Source organism: Cannabis sativa, chromosome 1 (assembly GCF_029168945.1).
Source record: "Cannabis sativa cultivar Pink pepper isolate KNU-18-1 chromosome 1, ASM2916894v1, whole genome shotgun sequence".
Taxonomy (NCBI): domain Eukaryota; kingdom Viridiplantae; phylum Streptophyta; class Magnoliopsida; order Rosales; family Cannabaceae; genus Cannabis; species Cannabis sativa.
In genome coordinates, this window is record NC_083601.1 from 28,316,698 (window position 1) to 28,340,083 (window position 23,386).

The 23,386-nt window shown below is 29.5% G+C and overlaps 1 protein-coding gene across 1 annotated transcript; it reads right to left on the reverse strand.

Annotated features, from left to right (window-relative positions):
• Nucleotides 1–488: 488 nt before the first annotated feature.
• Nucleotides 489–2,673, reverse strand: LOC115705020 (protein RGF1 INDUCIBLE TRANSCRIPTION FACTOR 1). The gene is made up of 5 exons (XM_030632252.2): nucleotides 2,274–2,673; nucleotides 1,937–2,116; nucleotides 1,745–1,819; nucleotides 1,266–1,406; nucleotides 489–1,177 (listed from the first exon to the last, which is right to left on the reverse strand). Exons 1-5 carry the CDS (start codon nucleotides 2,274–2,276, stop codon nucleotides 827–829), a joined length of 750 nt encoding a protein of 249 aa, XP_030488112.1. The 5' UTR covers nucleotides 2,277–2,673; the 3' UTR covers nucleotides 489–826.
• Between the last annotated feature and the right edge of the window lie 20,713 nt (nucleotides 2,674–23,386).

Consider the following 23,386-nt stretch of genomic DNA (forward strand, 5'->3'; position numbering starts at 1 on the left):
GAGTTTAAAAAAATCTTCTCACTTTTGTCTCCAAAATTAGAGAAAAAAATTTTTGGTGGGACCATCTTATTTTTTTTTCACACTCTTATCCTTTTCATTCCCTTTTCTTTCTTGCATTTTTTTTCTTTCTATTTACTTTTCTCTCCAAAATTTGCTTTCCTACCATTTTTCCCCCTTACCAAACATAGGATTATAGAATAGGCATGGCTGTTCAATTTTATCACTACTATGTCATTGGGAACCAAGAGAACAAAGAAAATAACCAAAAATATAAGCAATTGCTCCTGCTAAAATATCTTGATCTGGTGGGTAATAAAATGTTCTTATATATTTTGATACAATTATATTAGCAGTTTTTGTATTATAATTAAAACAAACAAAAATTATTAATCAGACAATAATGACAATGAATTTGTGAAATTAATAGTTTGATTAGCTGCCATCCACATAAAATGGACATCATAACATCTGGAATTGAGAGTGAGAAAGGTAAAAGAGGAAATGTGGATTAAGTGTTTGTTACTATTACTCAATATGACTTTGTTAATAACAAGAAAATAAAGAAAGTAAGCAACAATTTGAGTTGGCACAAAATGTGCTCACTAAAATACCAATACCAGTATACCAGAGAGACTGAGAACATAAGCTTAATATCAAGCTTTAGCCCTCTACAAAATTGGGAAGAAGAATTTGTCTTGAGTACCGAAACTACCCTTATCATGTAATGAAAATTACAACAGTAGTAATAATACCAACTATTATATTTCAATTTCAAACCTCCCTTATCTCTCTCACCACCGCCATTATAATCAATCCGAACAAGAATTCAATAAAGAGGAGCCCGCTGAGGATTCCCTTTTCGCCGATTCATCAACGCCGCCGAAATTTCGGACACTGGCGAGAAAACTGGCCGACACGCCGCACGGTACGCGGAAACACTGCTTCTCTTTTTCCTCACAATTATCTGTTCAGCTGTGGCGGCGGTGCAGCTTAAGGTCCTGCTCCCTACACTGCCGTTCCCTCCTGACCCGGATGAGGTTCGGGCAGAACCCGACTGTTCAAGAACCGAATCGGGTGATATCAAACCGTCTTCGGAGCCTGGGTCGGGCAAGGACAAGAACTTGCACTCAAATATGAACTTTGAAACTCCACCCTCCCTTCTCATGAGGTACTGAATCTGTACAATGACAACGTTCGATTATAACCATAATTAAGACCCAAAAGAGAAAAAAAGGTGTAGGAATTGATTAGGGAAAGGTAATGACCTTGCATGAGAGAGAGCAAAAAATGTATGGGTCTTGAAGGCTTCTGTCACAGGTACAGCAGATATTGCCGGAGCCTCTGAAAGTCCTTGTCTGAGGCCTTTGGTTTAAGAAGACAACTTTAGCACTGTTGGTTGTATACGACTGCAGAAAATGTTGGAGAACAATGGTTCATATCAGAAGATTTATAATAAAAAACCCACACATTCAACTATTTTCAATTCCATCTAATTTACGTTAGTATACCTAATTGAAAAAAAATAAAACATGTAAAATACAAATAACGTGAGAAATACGATACGATAAAATACAGCGATTACAACACGAGGCTGCTTTAAATTAGGTATGTTTACTTATGTTTTCATTCATTTTTATCATTACCATTTACCAGCCAAGTAAATGGTCCACAAAAACCCAGAAAAAAAAATACAGTGAGGAGTGCAATGATAGGTTTCGTACAAAGTTAAGAAATTTTTGCTTACTTGAACAAAATCAGTGTCAAATAACTTGGTAGCATCATCGAGCCTTATAACATCGTGATAGACATACCTCCTTATCTGCCATTAAAAGAAGAGAAAAAAAAGGCATAATTAAAAACAAAAAATTAAACCCTTTGAAATTAAATTGTGAAGAACATAAGAAGAATTATGAACAAATTATATAAAAATAAAAACCTGCAAAAGTCTGTGAGAACGATGAGGGGGCAAGCAGTGAGGACAGATACTGATGCAACAATCCAAGCAGAAGATGTTCTTCTCGTTCTTTTTCGCGTCTTCGTGAATTATACAAGCGTTGTAGAACTTTTCACAGAGAAGAACTTCAAGCCAACGGGGTAGAACATTTGACGAGTCAAACTATACAATATATCAAATAAACTTAATTAAAAATCAATTAACCAACAAACCATAAAAACTAAAAGCAAAATCAAAATCAAAACTAGAGAGAGTAGAGAACGTCTAAATTCAACTACTTTCGGTCAAGATTGAATTTTGAAAAATTAAGAAAACCCACCATTTTTCTTCTTCTCCTTCTTCGTGAATTAAGTAAGTTTGATTTGAGCGAGTAAGTGAGGAAATTCTCTGAGAATTATGGTCAGGGTTCAAGAAGATATTGGTGGAGCAGCCATTAAAAAAGGAGACTGAGAAAGCGACTTTGTTTATGTGAGAGAGAGAGAGAGAGAGAGAGAGAGAGAGAGAGCGGCGCCTGGCAACAGTTGATACTAGTTTTACTGTACCCAATAAAATTACAGACAATGAGAGAGAGAGAGAGAGAGAGAGAGAGAGAGAGAGGGGTGGGGAAGCTGTCCTCATTTATAGAGGTGGCGTGGTCTATAGTACAATTTTATTTCTAATTGCTGAAGTGGGTCTCTGTAAAATAACTTGTCAAAAATCAAAATTAATAATCAAAAAATTATTTGGGCTAAAAAATTTAGTTGATTTTAACTTGTAAGTTAAAAAAGTAATTTTTAACATCATTTTATTTTGTTTACAACCCAAGACGAGAAAACTGTGCCAACTATTTTATTATATGATGTTTAATAATAAAATCATATAAAAGACTAATGGGAGGAGAGATTGTCCTCATTAAGAGCCCATTTCCCAAAAACCCTAAAACCCTAACCATATGGTTCTCTATGTATGGTCGACTTGTTGGCTCAGTCTCTCCATTTCTCTCTCTCTCTCTCTAAAACTGTGCTAAGTGCTAAATGACAAGACAAGAAGCAGTGCCTTTTCTCATTTCTCGGTGGAAAACGGTAAAAAAAAAAAAAAAAAAAAGCGCAAGTGGGATTATTAAGCTTTTATAATAAAATAAAAACAAAATTACTGTTTTACCCATAAGTGTAATTTTATCTCATTTCTTTCTGGAATGAGTAAAATCATCACTCATCGCTCTCTACTACATTCAAAGAAAATCTGTGTTTCAAAAAGGAAAATAAAGAAAAGATCATTAAATGAATCTGACAAAATTAAGCTCTAAATCTTTCTTCTGTTTTTGTTTTGAAAAGTATCAAAATTAAGCTTAGGACTGATCTCTCTTTCTTTTCTTTTCTTTGTTTTTTTTTTCTCAAAATTTGACGAAGGAATTTATATATACATACTCTCTAATCTAGGCACCTTAGTGGCTGTGGTACTTGTTACCAGTTCTTTTGTTAATTGATCAATTATCACTTTCTTATTCACTTACCCATAACCATATTATTAATATTCTTTTTAATAAAACTTTGGAGCTTTTTATCGTTTTCCGTTACATTAACATATTTCTCATAAATATAGCTTACTACATACCATTAATAATATTATGAGAATGGGAATATGGGAATGTGCAGTTAGCCAAAACAAAAAAAAAATATCTGAATGACCAGATGCATGCTTATTATACTATTGCTTTACAAGAGGCATAAGGGCATGGCGAAGTAATAAGTAATAAGTAATTCTTAAATTGATATATTATCTTTCTTTTTCTATTTTTCGAATAGGGATATATATCTCTATTTTTTAAAATTTGCTAATTCTTGACTTTTTTAAGGAAGAAAAATGGTAGAAAATTAGTGTTGGAAATAGGAAGAGGTTTACAAGGGCATTTGATGAGAAGAAGAAGAAGAAAGAAGGGAATAGGGAATAGGGGTTATGCAAAACAAAAAGAAAGTCTGGTTTGCTTTGGCATCCGCAGCCTTATAATATAAGCTTTTTTAGTTTTAGGCCAACAGAAGCAGCAGCAGCAGCAGTGACCAGTTATCCCTCCAGTGATCGATCAGCTCCAGTTTCACTCCTTATATATATATATATAAATTTAAATAATATATATATTCACTGCATTAGGGCCATCAGTGTAGATCACATCAGATTATCTCGTATCTTTTATTTCCTTTATTACTCAACTCATATTGATTAAGTTTTAGGAATGCATAAAAGCCAGCCATGAGTAAAATCCCTAAGTTTTTAAATTTTTTAGTTAAAGGTAGAAAATTGAGCTTTCATAAGTTTCTTTTTTTTTTCTTAAAAGAAAAAATGATTACATATATATTACAATATAAATAGAACATATTTTTCTTTTTTCTACAAAAAATTGAACATATTAAAGTTTAGAATATCACCAAATCTTGAAATATTTCTTATGGAGTATTAGATGGTGTATGTGTATTTTTTAATCCAAACTCATAAAGTTAAAATGGTATCTATCTAATGTGGTTTAAATTTAGCCCATAAATTGTACTAAATTTAACATAAAATATAAAAATAGTCAAATTTTACAAAACAATAATATTACTTTTTTTTATTTATCTTTTATCACATGTTAGTGCCATTAATAACTGTTCCCATTTTATTTATATATTTAATTAGATTTTATACACTTTCAATTAAAAGTTAATGCATTTGTTGATATTTTCTTACATATTTTTGTCAAAATCAAAAAGTAATTTACGTTATAAATACTTACCTAAGTTTTTACGTGTTAAATAAATACTTAAGTTTAATTAATTTTTGAAAGTAATAATACTTAAGTTATAATTCTGAAATTTCTGTAGGTATCTGACTAAGTAAATTACCACGTCACATTCTTTGATTGGTCCAGGTCTTTAAATTTTTATTTATTAATTAAAAATTAATTTAAATATACTAATAAGAAAATAACATATGATAATGACTTAACAATTAATAGTCAAGTACTTACGGAAGTTGTAGAAACATAACTTAAGTATTATTACCGTGAAAAATTAAATTTATGTATTTATTTGCAACCAAGAGTAAAATTTATTTATTTATGCCGCAAATTACTTAAAATAAAATTAATTTACCCCTAATACATTAGAACAAAATTATAAAATTTAGACTAAATATAACATTAACTCATTTTTTTAACTAGATATAACCAAAAATTTACACATGGTCACAATTTATCAGGAGTATCTATGAAAAATAATTAAAAAAAATGTGAAACCTGATCCTGAGAGAACTAGTAAACTGCCACCCTAGGAGACCAGTACCAGAAGGATGAATACATATATTTAATATATAAATATACTTACATATATTCTTTTGGCTTTATTTTCGAATGGAACCATAAATCTCTTGTTACTAGTTTATTCCAGTCACATGATTCTAAGAATAGAACGAAAAGTATATTCCTTTCAATTCATCTTGATTTCATAGGAAATAATCAAAGAGATGATCAACGAATTTCAGACAAGAATGCTCTAACTGTGTTTATGTTAGTCAAGAGGACTTGAGTCCAACTCCAACCGTATGGCAAAATGCTAAATTAAAATTTAATGCTAATTTCAATCCAATTGAACAAACACTAACTCAAAGTCTCAAATATGAGTATATCTATAATAAATATTGTTGAAAAGAGGCTTCCTCAAGTTAAAATAACTCAAAATTTTATCTTATAAATAGTGTTTTTCTAACTATTCATTCTTTATATATTATTTTTATTATTTCTCACTTCTTTTTTAAATCTTTTTCATTTAATTTTTAAATTTTTTTTCTGATTTTTATAATAAAATATATTAAATATTATTATATTTAAATAGTATAGAGAAAAAAATAAAGAAAATATATAATATATAATGTAATGTAAAAGTATGAGGTGAAATAAAAAAAATAAAGTTTTAATGAAAAATAGAGTAAAAAAGATGTGTGAGTGCTCTAATATAGATTTTTACATTTAATACTTTATTTTTAATATAATTGTCAAAAATGACTTAACCAAATATTAATAACCATTTTTTGTTGGGTATTTTTATAGTGTACTCTCTCTCTCTCTCTTACTTTCCTTTTAATGTTGTTGCATGCATTTTTCTCTTTTGTTTTTCTTTTTTATTTTGTTAACTTTAAAAATAATTTTTTGTAATGTCATGGTTGATCCTAAAAATAATAATTATTTTAATTTATTCTTCAATGTGTTTCAAGATGTGGATAGCATATTATTTTTTGTTATTTACACAAAAAAAACTATTTACCTACTATAGTAATTAGTTACTGTTGTATAATATTTAATAAATCTTATTAATATTTATTTTAGAATTTTGTTAATTGAATTATATTTATTATACGATAACTAATTAATTTTTAAAATAACAAAAATGTATGTAAAATAATTAGCATATATATAAAAAATGATAACTTGTTATATTACATGATAACTCTCATTAATTTTAAAAATAATTTTTAAGGTTACCTAAATATATTTTAAATTATAAGCTACCTCAATACAACTTAAAAATAATTAATTAATTATGAAGATGTATACAAAAAAATTTTGGAGGTAACTAAAATATATCTCAAGTTATATAATATAAAAATGAAGTTTTTATGTGAAGGTAACTAATTGATGATTCTTATCAACACTTTTAGTAATTAAAAAATCACTTTTAAAAATACAAGAAAAAAGATAAAAAAACGTCAAATACGTAAGATTTAGTTAATGTGACACGTCAGTAATAGTAGTAACATTAATAAATGCAAATAAATGTATATTATTGAAAAATTATATATATAATATAATAAAGGCTAATTAGTAATTTTTCCCCTTGAATTTTGACATGTAGTAAATCGTGCCCCCTGAACTTTTTTGGGCGTTAAAAATTCCCCTCGAACTATTGAGATTGTTAAATTTAAGGACTTATGTCTAATTTCATTCAATTTTACTGTTTCAGTGATTGTTTATGTACTAAACTATGCTCCCAGACTTTGATATCTACCAAATCATGCCCATCAACCTTTGATATGTACTAAATCATGCCCCTTGGACTTTCATCTATGTTAGAATTTTTTTACTAAAATTAGACAAAAGTCCTTAAATTTAACAATCTTAATAGTTCGGGGGAAATTTTTAACAGCTAAAAAAGTTCAGGGGGCACGATTTAGTACATGTCAAAGTTTAGGGAAAAAAATTACTAATTAGCCTATAATAAATTTATAGTACATTCCGTAAAAATGTGCTTATATTTCATTTTTTCTTTCTTTTGACATTTAAAAAAGTTATTTAATTTAATTTTATTATAACTATGTATATTATAGTTATATGAGGTATTATTTGTAATTTTTTAAAAAAAATTCAAAAAATTTATATGTACTGTTGAAATAAGGTTTAAATAATTATTTACGTATAAAAAATAATTAAATATATAGTAAAACATTTAAATCTTACTTTTAGTATTATAAAGTACTCAAATTTTTAAAAATAATTTTATAAATAACTACAGCCTCCATAGTTATGAAGAAAAAGAAATTGGAAAACTTTTCTTAATTTTCAAAGAGGAGGTGTACCAAAAAAAAAATCTAATTAGAGAGTTTACTATAAGGTGGCGTTTGGTTGAGGTAATGAAATGGAATGGAAAGGAAATGAAACAATTTTTATTCCGTTCCTTTATTTGGTTACATATTAAAATGTTGGAATGTCATTCTAATGGAATGTCATTCTAATGGAATGATCTTTCCACTATTTTGGTGGAATGACTATTCCATTTTGAAATGGAAAGAAAGACCATTCCAATGTATGATGAGAAAAAATTTAATAATTTTTTTATCATTTTTTTTTTTTTTGTATTTTAAATTTTATTCCATTCCTATTCCCATTCTCATTCTTATTCTTATGTTTTCATTCCTTCTAACCAAACACTATCTAAATTTTGCCAATATAATATAGAAAAAAAATTCCAAAAAAAATCTATTAATGTATTCTCTATCTGTTTTGGTATTTAAAATAATATTTTAGTCTATTTTTTTTTTAGTTGTTTACGTTGTAGTAATTTAAAACATTATGCAAAATTTTAAAAAATTTTAAAAAAATTAACATGCTAAAAATAGGGTTTAAATATTTTATTTTACACATATATAAATTAAAAGAGTCTTGTGTGCAACAAACTGTTTGAACCCTATTTTGGGTGTGTTAAATTTGTTTAAATCTCTCAAAATTTTGCAAGTTGTCTTACATAACAACAACGTAGACGACCATAAAAAATAAATTAAAAAATTCTCTTAGATGCCGAAACAAATAGAGGTGCATTGATAGACCCCTTCAAAAGTGCATTGTAGAAGTATCATATAATATAATAATATCAAGAAAATGAGTTTTTTTAGGCTAATTATGATTATTTTTTCTCTCGAACATGTACCAAATCGCAGTTTTTGAACTTGTTTGGACTCTTAAAAATTCTTTCAAAATTATTAAAAATGTTGGATTTAACGACTTTCAAGTCGTACGAACGCCTAACGTGACGAGTGTCTATATACTAACGTGTTCTCAAATTTCAACATGTACCAAATCATACATTCTTAATTTTGACATAAACTAAATCATGTCTCCTAAAATTTCGTCTATAATACACACTTATTAGTAAAATTGAACAAAAATTTTTAAATTTAACAATTTCAATAGTTATATTTTTAACAACTTACAATATTCGAAGACACGATTAGACAAATTTCATTTTTTTAACTTGATTAAACATTTTCTTTCATATGGAAAATAAAATATTTTAATGAAATTCATATTATAAAGGCTAATTATGATTTTTGCCTTCTGAACTTTGACATGTACTAAATCATGCCCCCTGAACTTTTAAGGTCATTAAAAATGCCTCGTGAACTATTGAGATTATTGGATTTAAGGACTTTTCTCCAATTTTAGTAAAAAAATCTAACATGGATGAAAGTTCAGGCGGCATAATTTAGTACATGTCAAAGTTAGAAGGACATGATTTGGTAGATATTAAAGTTTAGGAAGCATGATTTAGTACATAAATAATCACCGAAATAGTAAAAGTGAATAAAATTAGTCAAAAGTCTTTAAATTCAACAATCTCAATAGTTCAGGGGTATTTTTAACAACCTTAAAAATTTAAAAAATATAATTTAATACATGTCAAAATTTAAGAAACAAAATTCATAATTAGACTTTTATAAGCATTAACAACATATGAGGTTGAAAAAGAAAAGGAAGAAAAGGACGGTGCAATTTGGTAAGAAAGGGCAGTTGTGACTTTTTGGATGTCACTTTATGATAGTCCTCACGTGACCTATTTACGTTTGTTGATAGTAGCGATTAGAGAGAGCATATCACGGGCCATACTGGTACTACTGGACTACGCTACCCACATCTATCAACCCTTTTTCTCATTAATTATTTTTACATCTATATTTTTTATTTCTATAATGAAATGAATTATTATCATCATTTATTAATATTAATAGTCTAGTAGAATCAATGTATGATATGACTTATTATAATTATACATGTACGAGAGAAATGTTAAAAGCACAACTCAACGTCCTTACCTTAAAATAAAAACGTGACACATATAACAAATTAACAATTAGTTGTTGTTGTTGTAATTTTGATGACCCATCTTCTACAACTCCAGGATATCTTTATTAGGTTCTAGTATGTCATATATGTCATATGTTCCAAATTAAAATATTTATAGCTTAATAATAATACATGCATATGGCGACAAATAATTTTAGGTGAATTGGAGAATAATGGAAGAAGATAGTTAGAACCCAGCTCTTATTATTAGTTGGAGATCAATGACTTTATCCCCAACTTTTACAAATTTCAATATATAAATATTTGTTTCTTAGGAAGTATCAAGATATATAATTATTAAATATACTAGGAGAAAGCTACGTGCAAGGCACGTATATTTAGTTTTATGTTAAGTATTATATAATTTAATTAGGAACGATACAAGAAATAATCATATATATTTTAATTTATTATTATGGTCTAATTAATTTTTTTAATATAGAGTGATTAATTATTATTATAAAACACATATTATTACTCGATTTATAAATGGAGACTACTACGAGATTAGTTTTTTCTCATTGGTTTATAACTGTCTTTTATGTTATTTCTCATCGATTCTTAAAACCGTTGGCTATGTATGATAAAAATGCAGAACTTTAAATAATGGTTTATAATTATTGGAAAAAATCATTTTAAGTGACTGTTTATAACTGTTGGGAAAGACTTCCATCGGATTGTAACCGACAGTAAAAGTTACTTTAAATGACAGTTTATAACTGTTAGAAAAAGTCATTCTGTTTATATTGCATTAATAATATAATAATATATTATTCATATTCATGAGAGTCTTCTTATTTTTTAGCATTTGAACCAAATTAGTATTCATCCACTGACGATAAAATATAAAACTAAGCTGCTTATGAGTACATCATACCTAAAGAATAAAAACTATAATCTATCAATACATATATTGGTATTGGATATATTTTCACCAATATGTATTAAGAAATTTTTGTCAAGTACTTCAACCTTATACATATTATCATCTTCAACAAAATGTACATGACCAAAAGAAAAGAAAACAAGAAAGGAAAAAACTATTATAAGAGTAAAATAGTAGTGTTATCTATTTCACTTCCTAAATGATAAGTGAGATAAAAAAATCTTGACCTCATTTTGTTGTGAGGAGGAGATTGGCTCCTGAACCACTTCCTCACTTATATCCTTCTCAACTTCATAGTTATTTCTTTGTGTTTTGGCGCAGCTGGTCCATTGTTGGGAGATTGTGTACCTTCAGGCTCATAGTAGTCATCCTCAGAGAACCATAGTATCCATTAGTTGTGCTTAATTTTATATTTGTAATGAATACTTGAAGTTTAGTTCCCACTATTAATATTATCTGCAATTTGTGAAATTACCATATTGATCATCATGAATGAATTTACATTATACCATAAGTTGGGTTTTAAACAAGGAAGAAATTATTTAGAATACGATTAATCATTGCATATGTACTAATTGTTTGTGCATTGTGTTGTACTTACAATTAAAAGTAGAAATGACAGCTACAAAGAAGAGTATATTCCTATTAAAAAAGAACAACATTTCAGTGATGAAATAGTAAATTGATAATCAAGAGAGAGTAATATATATGTTCTAATAATAACAGAACAAAGTGTCCAATACCATATGTGTTGGACAGTAGAAACAACAGTACTACAACAAACCTAATTATTGGGTGCATAAATTTAACAACTCCTTAATACTTACCATATCGTTCCTAAAATACAATCTATTAGAATTCTATATACACATTTATCATAATCTTGCAACATAAAACACAAAGGATATGGAGCTTAGAATTTTCAAAAGCAATGAATTCGGGTTCTAAACACATACAATCAAAAACCAAACTACTCTATATCTCATAAAAAAACCTAATCACATAATCACACAAAACTTATTAGTATATAATAAATGCTAACATATATAAGACAACTTCCTGGAAGAAAAAAATATACATGTACATCATGATTCATTTGATCAATATTTCATGGCTTACAAAGTTAAAAGGTTATGTATACTACCTTCTCCATAGAAAAAATTCAATGATTCAAAAGAATGAGTAAGAATTCAAGCATGAATGAAAATTAATGAGATAACAGTTCATTTATTCGATCATGTTGTGTTTTCAAGAGCAAAAAAGGGTTAGAAGCAAAATCATTTAACAAGCCAGTATTATCCTTAATTTGGCCAACTGAAATATCTAATGAAGGAGAATCGTTGACGAACTATACAAAGCCAGTATGATAATTAAGCATGTGTACTTATATACATATATATATTTATGTATTATAAAAGTACTCTCCTTCTCTCCCATAACTTAGCATGGAGGTAAAAAAAGTTAGTACTTTAATATATATTAGATTATGATTTTTCGCAAAAGGATTCAACATGATCATAGAGCAATGACAATAATGCTCTCTTTCTCACTATCTTTTACAATTTACAGTCCTCTCATTACTTGACACGAGTAATAAAGACTTAAGAGTTAATATTCTAATAATAATAATATTTCATACATCGAGCAAGGGGCACATAAAATAGGGTGAGAGTAGAGTGCTGATAGTACTTCATTACATACATAAACAAAGCATATCCATAAATGTAACTTGCGAGCCTATATACTTATATTAATTACCAATTTTCTTGAACAACCAAACTCAGAGAGGCCAAAAGGAACACCAAAAAGTCTCCATAAGATCCATTTCATAGTATTGCACTTTAAATAAAGGCACCTTTAAAAAAAAAATTATGCAATGTAAACCTAGTTGAATATTTCCTTAAATAAAAATAAAAATAGCGTCTTAATAAATAGAGGTCACTGTATATCTCACCTTAATGGCGATAGAGCAACACTATGTGAGAGTTCATCACCCATTGCCACATAATAAAATTCGATATTAAGGGGATCCCACAACATAAATTGAGCACTGTTAGTGCTAATATATTGCTCTCAGCAATTTGGAAGTGGACGTAAGAACCCCAATTAAATCCAATAAACCATGGTTAGAAAATATCGAAAAAAGAAAAAGATTTTTGATTCTGGTTTCTGGCAGAATACACATAAAAACCAACAGATTATTCAATAACATAATGAAACGAAGGGATTTGGAAATTCAAGCTAAGTTTACCGTCAAAGAGAGTATGAACTTTTGAGTTCTTATGTTGTAACCTTCTCTTGAGATCTTTTACAACATCTTTTGCCTGCCTGCACATTCAAATTGATAGTTTTATAGTTTATCAAGTAACACCATAGACATTCATACAAACACATATAAGTACATACATAATTATATATATATACACATATATTTATGAAAAGGGTAAGCAACTAAAAATAAATGGAAAAAATCGTATTTTTTTTTGTTTCTCTTCCAATTTTAATTTAAATACAGTAGAATTTAAGCAATAACATGTTGGGTGAAAAGAGTGACTATCAGAATTTAAGAGAAACCCACCAAAAATATCTCTTATAAAAAGTAGTATATTACTATTCTCAAATGGGTTTCTTAAGCCATGCTTACACTTTTCACAACCTAAAAAAATTAGTGAAAGAAATAAATATTTTTCTTCGAATTTCCGTGACTATTCTTAAATTTCTATCAAACCCACAATTTGGATATGGAAAAAGACTAAAACTTTGGCAGAAGACTTAAAACTATTAAAAAAATTAATAAATCAATCACAAAAATAAAATTATGAAGAGAAATATCATATGACATATGCCAAAAGAAGAAACAAAAATCAAAGTCAAACCCACAGCATAATATTTATGTATTATAAAAGTATTCTCCTTTTCTCCAAATAGTAGAAATATTTTATCTTCCTCCCTCAATCGCATTCAATTGCTGAAATTCTCAACATTTCGGTCGTAGAAATTTTTTATCTTCCTCCCTCAACATTTCGGTCGTAGAAATCTTTTATCTTCCTCCCTCAATCGCGTTTAATTGATGAAATTTTCAATCGTAAGAATTTTTTCCCCTTCCTCAATCGCAAAAAAAGGAGGTTGTTTTAGATTTTTTTGTTATTATTGGGATTTGTTTTATTATTATTTTATTATATATAAATAATATTTTATTAAATAAAAATAAAAAGTCACCATAAATTTTTCATAAACCAAGAATTTTAGTTATATAAATACACTTTATATAGAATAGATATACAAGAGTATTAAAAATAGTCTCATTAGCTGCTCATGTATAAAAAAAAATTTACGTATAAAATGTATGAGTTATTTATTTAATTATTAATTAATTTTGAAATAATACTTTTTTTTTTTGAAAAAACGTATTTGATTAAACAACAAGTTAGATCTCTCGGTCATTACATAAAATGTTTGAAGAAATAGTAGATAGCGTAATATCACCAAACAACTTGTGGGTAATAATACAATCATACATTTATTTTCATCTAAAATTTAACACCAAAATTAAAAACTTCTGTGTTAGTTTCTAATGTTGAAATTTTTGACCTACAAAAAAAAAAAAAATCACAAATTTTCGGAGTACAGTCACAAGAGTGAAGAATACCAATTTAGAGAGAGAAAGAGATGGAGATTGATAAAACTATCGTTCTAGTTGTACACATAAAATAGGATTATCTTAATTATTATGCATAATTCATGAGTCGTAAATTTAAATATAAACAAAAATTATTTTTCATCACAATAAAATTTGTGATTAAAAATAAAAAAAAATTATAACTAATTATAAATTATCATTCTTAATAATGTTATGACTAAAAAATCCGTAACAAAAAGTATTAGTCAGAAAAATATAATTTGTTGTGACTAAATGTATTTTTAGTCTCAATACTTGTTGTGACTAAACTAAATTAGTAATAACTTGTGACTAAACTAAACTAAATTCTATATTCTAGTCACAAGTAATTTTTTATTTTGACTAAAAATCACATTTAGTTACAAAAAAAAATGTTTATTGCCAAATAAGATTGAGTTATTTCTGTCATACCACAGCTACCAAATGGTTGTCATCATTAATTCAAAAATATTACGGGATAATCTGTCAAAGAGGAATAGAAGAATTTCCTGCATTGGCCCATATACACAGCGACGGAGCACCGACCACAACCCCAACTGATACCACACTGGTATCAAACTAGAACAGAAAAATAGAGCATGCTCAGGAATTTCAGTTTCTTCTCCGCATAGTGAACATTAAAGTCGTACCTAAACTTTCCGAGAGATAAGTTGTAACAAGCATATCTCCTTAAAACAAGAATACTAACATATCTCCTTAAAAACGTACTGCAATCTAGTTGTAACTTCGAACGTGTTGTGTTGGCTTGGTCTATATTTATATGTATTTTTTTTTAAAAAAAAAAAACAAGTCTTGTCGTGTCGTGCTATAGAAAATTATAGGTCGTGTTGTAGTGTTGTATCGTGCTAATATTGTTAAGGGGTACGTACGTAGGCCCGACATCACCTGTAGACCCGGTATTTTCGTGTCGTGCTTGAATTCGTACCGTGTTTTACTCATATTTTTCAAACAGGTCAGCCTATTTTCATATTCGGATTTGAATTTGTGCTTTAATTTTTTTATGTTTTTTTAAAATTACTAAAGTATATGTATATTTTATAGTTTTAGTTATATTTATATAACTTTTTAACAATATTTTAAAAATAATCATATAAAAAAATTATTAGCATTATTAAAATTCAAATATTTACTTATAAATACTCAAATTTTTATATCCCACCTTATAAATTAATATATAAATCTTAATTTTTTTCATATTTAATGATTTTAACTACAAAATTATAATTTATTATTATATTTAAATTTCATTATTATTTTAATTAACTTATTTACAATCGATAAATAATAATAATAATAATAATAATAATAAATTATAATATTTTTAATATATCGTGTTGTGTTTTTTGGGCTTGTGTAATAACGTGTCTTTCGAGCTAGTATATTCGTGCTTATGTGTCGTGCTTTTCATGCTTCTCGTATCGTGCCATGCGTAAGGACATATTTTTGTGTCCTATCGTGTCAATATATTTTGTAGGTTATTTTGTGGAGGGTTTACAATTACAGGGACTTTACTCATTACTTTAATTTTAAATATAATTTGTTTGATTTTGATTTTCAACCGTTTATATTAAGGTGCTAGTATGTTGTTACTAGCCAAAGGGTAATATCTTTGGCTAGTTATTCTTAGAAATTTTGTTGTTGTTTTTTTATTTTTTTAGTAATATTGAGCTAGTGATATGAGTTGCGTGTTAATTTTTAAGTTTGTATATTAATTTTATTTCGAAGATTGTCATTCTAATATAATTGTATTTTTTGGTTTGGTGTTGCATTATTTTTTCAGTTTCGCTAGCTCTGGAGCAGGGCCGGCCCAAGCATTGGGTAGCTTGGGCCATTGCACAAGGCCCCCATTTTTTTAAAGCCTATTTTTTTTTTTAAAAAAAAAATGCCTTTTTTTTTTTTTTTCCTATTATTTATACATAAATATAAAAAAAAATTAATTGAAAATTTATGAAGCAATTAGAAAAAAAAAAAAAACAATGTACATATAGAATTGTAGTTTTAATTTACATGGTTTTTTTTTTTTCCTAAAGGGCCCAATTTAAAAATTTTGCACAAGGCCCCCAAAATGCTTGGGCCGGCCCTGCTCTGGAGACAATTATTAATAATGGGAAGGTATTTTTCAATGTGATGTGGTGCTGTTTTGAAGACGTTATAGCTTGATTGTCTAAATTTTCAGGGGCAGTTTTGTCTCATGTGGCTCGGGATTAGAATTCTCCAGTACATGGTTTGGCAAAGCATGCCCTTCGATTAGACGTTGAGCTATCTTGGTTCAAGGAGGTGCCTCTACCGTTTGTGAATTGCTGCTTTGTTAATCATGTGTAATTTTGATCACCGCGTCAAAAAAAAAAGTACCAAAGATATTTATACCTTTTTTCTCACATTTTTTGGTAACTGATCTTATGTTCACGTTAAGCTACGATACCTAAACATAATTATGTTCCTTTAAACGTAAATAGTAGTACGTACTGTCTAGTATTGTCGTACGTATTTAACCTTACCCTATGTTAATTATTATCCCATGATCTCGCATTCACTTTTACGTATATATCTTTACCAACCATATGTTGACTTTATACGGTTTCTTCTTCTATCTAAAAAATATATATGCAAGTATTAATTTGATTCATATAATTGTATAAATAATTCAAGCTGCATAGTTTGGGGTATGTAAATGGGACGAGGGATACGTGTGGTCCAAGATCTAGATCTGCTTGGGCTAAATAATTTCCACATCAATGCAGAAAAGCTAAGGTACTGCATATATATATATATGATGTAAATAATTATTAGGACCAAAAGGTAAACATATATCGTAAGCTACTCAAAAAAGTATACATTAAGAATTTATGCACACCTGATATGGTCAAATTTGCCGGCACAAATTCGTACTCATGATTTTTTTCATTAATAATTGCTCCATGCTCATAATTTCTCTTCTTCTTCTTCTACCACGTACTACTACTACTATATAAATATATATTGCTGCATATGGTTTCCATATTTCTTTTTCACTAACAAGATTGATACACAAAATGAAGAGAAATACAGCAAGAACTCTTACACTAAAAATATTACTGACATACATGGAAATTAATTTAAATAAATATATGTGATTTTATAATTATTTTTTGTTACATATTATTTTCTTTGAGCATATATATTAATGAGGGTGGTGCAAACACCATTAATTGAAACAAAATTATTTAGAAAAATTTATGGAATACAAGAATATATATGTTACTTGTTTATACTATAGTCTCCTGGGAAATAGTAAGGAATATATAAAAAGTTGAAGTGATGATTAAGAAGAGGAAAAACAAAAAATGATGGTGTAGTGGGTAAAGGGGACATGTTGAAGCTAGCAGTAGTTGTTTTGTTGTAAATCTTGACTTGTAATAAGATGTCATGATGATGATGATCATGGAGATATATAGTAAGGTTACGTGGAGTTACGTATATATAGTATACTAATTTATGTGTGTATGTATAGCGTAGTTTAAAGGCTATGAATTAGGTAGAGAGAAATGATACATCGCCGTCTGCAGAAGATATTCAAGAAAAAAGACAAAGTTTCTCTGGCCACCAACATTAATTACCAGAGATACGATGTGATATCCATCTCTACTCTTTTCTTCCTCATTCAAATTATATATTTAATACATTAATTAATAATCTCAACAATATCAAAAATCATGACCCTACACCCTTTTCTACCCATTTCTTATTTAAAATTACACATTCAATACAATTTATTGAACAGAAGCTAATATATATTAGTCAAGTCTTGCCCGCCTTTTTCAATATATTAAAAAATAAAATAGTTAATATTTCACCTTTTATTACTCTGAAGATTTATTCTTATCTGCCGTTTAGTAACACTTTTTTAATTAATTTTCTGTTTTTAAAATTTAAAAAAGTGAAAATATTTTTCAAAAACATGTTCTATAAAACTGTTTTTACTTTTCAATTTTTTAATTGAAAATCAAAATTTAAAAAACAAAGGTGTCGTTTAGTAACACTTTTGTTTTTTAATTTTTTAATCACAAAATGAAAGTAAAATTTTTATTTTAAAAAAATTTATTTTTAAAAAACAAAAATGCGTTCTGTAACCACTTTTGTTTTTCAATTTTAAAAACAGAAAACAAAAGTGTGTTCTCTAAAGTTCATTTTCATTTTTATTTTTTGATTTTATTTAAGTCGGGTCAAGATCCGGGGTTGGATTCGGGTTCAGCGCCAAGACCGTGAGAAGGGGATTTGGGTCCGAGTCTGGTTGTAATCCAAAAGATTGATTAAGAAAAAAAAACTGTTTTAAAAAATATTGAAAGCGATTTTTTTTTGTTTTTAAAATTTTGATTTCTAATTATAAAATTGAAAAGTAAAAACAGTTTTATAGAACATGTTTTTGAAAAATATTTTCACTTTTCTACTTTTAAAAACAAAAAACTGATTAAAAAAGTATTATCAAACGGTACCATAGTTAATTATTACCTTTTAGTCTGATTTTCTCGAGGACACATGTTACTAACAAAGGGCTATATAAGATAATGACGTGGCCACACGTGGCATGTTTGACTTGGGTCATTGACTAAGTTAAGATTATTGTCCCGATCACGAGACAATCTTAGAGCATGTTTGGTATTGTTTTCTGTTTTTTGTTTTCAAAAAATTGTTTTTAGAAATGAGAACAAAAAATAGTTTTTGAAGTTTTTAAAAATAAGTCATGTTTGGTTAGTGTTTTTTAAAAACAATATTGACTAAAAGTGAATTGGTTTTCAAAACAGAAAACAACATTTTGTTGTTTTCAAAATTCTTGTTTTTTGTAACTTTGTTTTCTGAAAACTATTTTTAAAAAACAATGCCTAACAAGCCAAATTGTTTTCAAAAAACAGTTTTCTGTTTTTAAAAACAAAAAACAGTTTTTTAGTTATGATGCCAAACATGCACTTAGTCTTTTGCCTCTTCAAGAGAATGGTAGAATCTCATCTGGGACATTCTCCCTCATGAAGTTAACTAACTTCTTAGTAATGTCACTTAGTGTAACTAACAATTAGTTGCAATGTACTGTTATTCAGTTATCTTAGTAACCATTTCTGTTACTCTCTTTACTTTCTTGATTGTAATTGGTCTCATTGTATAAATAAAGGCTAGTGCTTACTCTGTTGGGTAATGCACTCATTCAATTTATGTTTTTCATTTCAATTATTCTCTGTTCTCTGTTTTTGCTTTCTAGCACAACTTGGATTCTTTCTTTCTACATGGTATATTCGTCCTTTGACTAGCGTCTATGCAGTCTTTCACCTTCGATCCTTAAGCTACATTTTTCGTTGCTACTGCTAATTCAACAAAGAGTTAGAATCCTTTCTCCAACTCCCTAATAGCTTCCCTAACATTGAAGCTTGATCACAACAACTTTCTCTAATTGAAGTCTCAGGTTGTTCCTGCGGTCACTGGCCATGTCTGGATCAGATTCTGTTCTTAGATGTTTCTCCCCCTGTTACTCTGGTCACCCGAGCTCCCAATCCCAAATATGCTCAATGGAAAAAGAAAGACTAGTTCCTCCTCTCGTGGCTTCGATCGTCTATGACAGAACCAATTCTACCATCCATAACCAACTTCACTACTTTGTTCATTGTCTGGCATGCGTTGTAGTAGCGATTCTCAAGTCAAACCAAAGCTCGCCTTCTCCAACTAAAAGGACAGTTCTCACATCTACTGAAAAATAATCTCTCGGTCTCTGAATATGTTGACAAAGCTCAGTCAACTACAAGTGCTTTGATGATTGCTAGCTCTCATGTGACAAATCAAGATCTAGTGCTGCAACTCCTCAACGGTCTTGACACTAAACTTGATTCTGTCGTGTTTGGCATCACCTCAAGAAGTGATCATCTATCATTTGAAGAAGTCAAACCTTGCTCTTCTCCCATGAAACTCGTCTTGAACATTACAACTCGGTCACTGATCTCTCTCTCTCAAGATGCAAGCGAATCTTTGCATTTGGATCTTCAATAAGTGGTGCTTATCGTACCCCAAAGGGATTTGGTGGTCAAAAACTTGTTGTGATATTTTGCACACGCAAGTGTACGTATCGTTACAAGTAGTAAACTCACCAGGAGTGAGGTCGATCCCACATGGATTATAGTTAAGTACGTTGAAATTAAACTTTTACTTCTATTTGGTTAAATAAAAATTAAGAAAGAATTAAAAATAAGAAAACTAGTAAGAAGCAATTATTTAAGAAAATTAACAGTTAATAAAAACTAGGGCTTCGATTTCAATTGTTTCTATTGATTATGGCCTAATATGATTATTTTTCTAATGTTAATTTCTATGCAATAGCAGGTTTACTAAGGTAATTTATAGTCTTCTCAGATATATAAATCTCAATTACATGCAAACTTTCTACTCTCGTGATAAATTTAACATGCAATAGGCATTAAACACAGAAACCCTATAAGCTATCTAAACCATATAGGTACTCTCGTCCTATATCGAAATTCAGTTCTATTTTACTATAGCATATTTGACACTCACTTCTCAGATCTCGCATCAAAATCATAGACAATTAATTGGTGATCAGGCAATTAAAAGTAATTAAGCACAAATAAAATAGAATACATAGAAATTAGGGGGGAAAATAAATCATATTAAAACCATAAAACAATGTTAAACAATCTCCATCTAACCCTAATTAAATGTTTAGCTACTCATGTTTATGAGAGCACAATCACACATATTAACTTTAAGAAAAGAGATGAAAATAGAGAAGAGAAGAATGCTGAAAACCCTCTGAAGAATGCCTCCAATATTGCAGTTGATCTCTCCACTTTGCATCTGTATTCTCAATTTATTTCTCTCTGAAATTGCTTGACTGAAATCAACTCCAGTTCACCCTTTATATAGGCTTTCAGGGACTAAAAAGATAGAAAAACGCACATGTTAAATGCCTATTCGAACTAGGAAACCCCCAACACGCACGTGAGAGAAAAATACGATTTTTGTGTTGCTTAGGGGGCGGGCCGCGGCATGCTAAAGCCATGCCGCGGCCCGTGTTGGAGGTGATTTTTCTACTACGTCGACTGATAGTATTTTGGTCATAACTCTCTCAATATTGCTTAGAATTGGACGATTAAAGATGTTCCGGAAAGATAAAAGAGAGATCTAGAACTTTCATGTTTTGACTTTTTCCAAAATCTAATCAGAAGATAGTCGAATTTAGGTTTGAAGCTGCAGCTTTATTTTCTTGCACAGTTTTCTCTATTTTAAATATCATGATATTTTTTTATCTTTTTCCCATCTTTTTCTCTTATATTTTTCTAATCTTCATCTATTTTAAATCTGCAAAAATAAAAGATAACAAGCGTAAAAATGCTTCAAACACGATTAAAACTCAATTAAAAATATAATAAACTTAATCTAAAATTAATACTAAAAAAACCTAACATGTAACAATAGTGATGACAATTGAAGTTGTCCTTATGGTCGAGGATTTGGTGCTTGATTACTTTGCCAAGTGTGCCTTCATATGGATCATACTGTAGCTGTGTGCCACTATCTCTTTGAGAAAAATTGGATCATCCCCAAGTACGGTAACTCTAATTCTCAGGCTCTTTTGGTTGAAGCTGACTTTCACTATGATTCACATGCTTTAACTATTATAATGATCCCTAAAATTAGAGATGATTAGTCTTGGTATGTGGACACTGGTGTAACCAACCATGTGTCTTTTAGAATAACAAACCTGGACATGGCCACCACATACAATAGTTGTAACGCCCTAAATAATTAGGCACGCTACCCAAAAATGCTTATGGAACCCTAATCCCCTAATCAGGACTACTAATTAAAATAGCGCAGAATTTAAACTTTATATTAAACAGACTGAAAATAAACTTGTAATATATTTGAATTTTTTCAAAATAGTTGGGATCCCAAAAATATTTATAAACTTATTACAAGTTCTTTCTTACTAGCCGACCTAAGTGGCAAAACAGAATACAAAAGTCAACACTGGTAGACCCATAACCCGCTTGGTCTGAAGTGGCGTGAACATGTACATTCTTCGTCTGCTCCTGAAACTCATGGCTGATCAACTATTGCCTTACCCTTTCCTGCACAGTAGAGCACCCGTGAGCCAAGCACAGCAAGATAATATAAATCATAACAAATATAATATGCTCATTCACATATATGTCTGTATAGCACAGACCTGATCACTATATCAACATGCCCATTTATGTCTACGTGGCGTAGACCTATGTGTTGCGCTCACACATCTAATTAAATCTACGTGACGTAGACCCACGTGTTGCTCTCACACGTCTAAATATATTAAGGCCTTAGAAGTGGTTCATCTCAGTTATGTGTACCGAGTCCAACCTGATTATGCCTTGTGCGCATAATCCTTAAATTTCATTTCAATTAACATGGCATGGCATTTATACACATATTCCACTAGAGTAATAACCCTAGGCCAACAAACCGTTCCTATTAGAGTAATAACCTTAATTCCGGTTACAATAACTCACATATATCAAATTCACATAAGCGCCACTGTGCATACTCTACGTGCAAACTACTGTCTTACCTGTTGTTCAGCAATAGAAGGAAATTCTGAATCCCCGGGTGCTCCTGATCAGGTACCGGTAATCCTAGTCACACAAATTCGGGATAAATCATACTTAGGGTTAACCCCTGACTTTTAACTCAATAAAATTCAAGCATGGAATTTACAATTCAGATAATCATACAGAGCTCGGAACGAGCTTTCCAACGATATAAAGAACTCCCAAATCGGAGTTCGAAATCAAAAGTTACGAACTTTCGAAAATCAACTCAAAACTGCCCAAAAACACGAGGGCGGGCCGCGGCATGCCCAGACCATGTCGCGGCACCTAGGACAAAACCCAGGTTTCACCAACAAGGGGCGGGCTGCGGCATGCTCAGAGCATGCCGCGACATCTGGGTGCAGAACCCAGAAACCAGCAAGCAAACTTCGAATTTTCAGCAAGAAATCTCAACCTAATCACTCCAAATTCTCAACCAATTCACAAATTGACCTATAGAATTATTAACACATAATAGATACTCATTTTAACATATCACATGCATTAAAATTCCAGAATTCAGATTGCAAAAGCCAACTCAAAATCATGCATAAACATGGCACATCCAACTCTTTGAACAAGAGCATCACCTTCAACTACTTCTACAATTTTCGAGCCAGCACAACATCACAATAACACATGA

Excerpts from the sequence above, each read along its gene's own strand:
- LOC115705020 (XM_030632252.2), bottom strand. Across the intron at positions 1,820-1,936 it reads GTTCTCACAGACTTTTGCAG|ATAAGGAGGTATGTCTATCA; the intron begins GTTTTTATTTTT and ends TTTTAATGGCAG. Across the intron at positions 1,178-1,265 it reads TTTGCTCTCTCTCATGCAAG|ATTCAGTACCTCATGAGAAG; the intron begins GTCATTACCTTT and ends GTCATTGTACAG.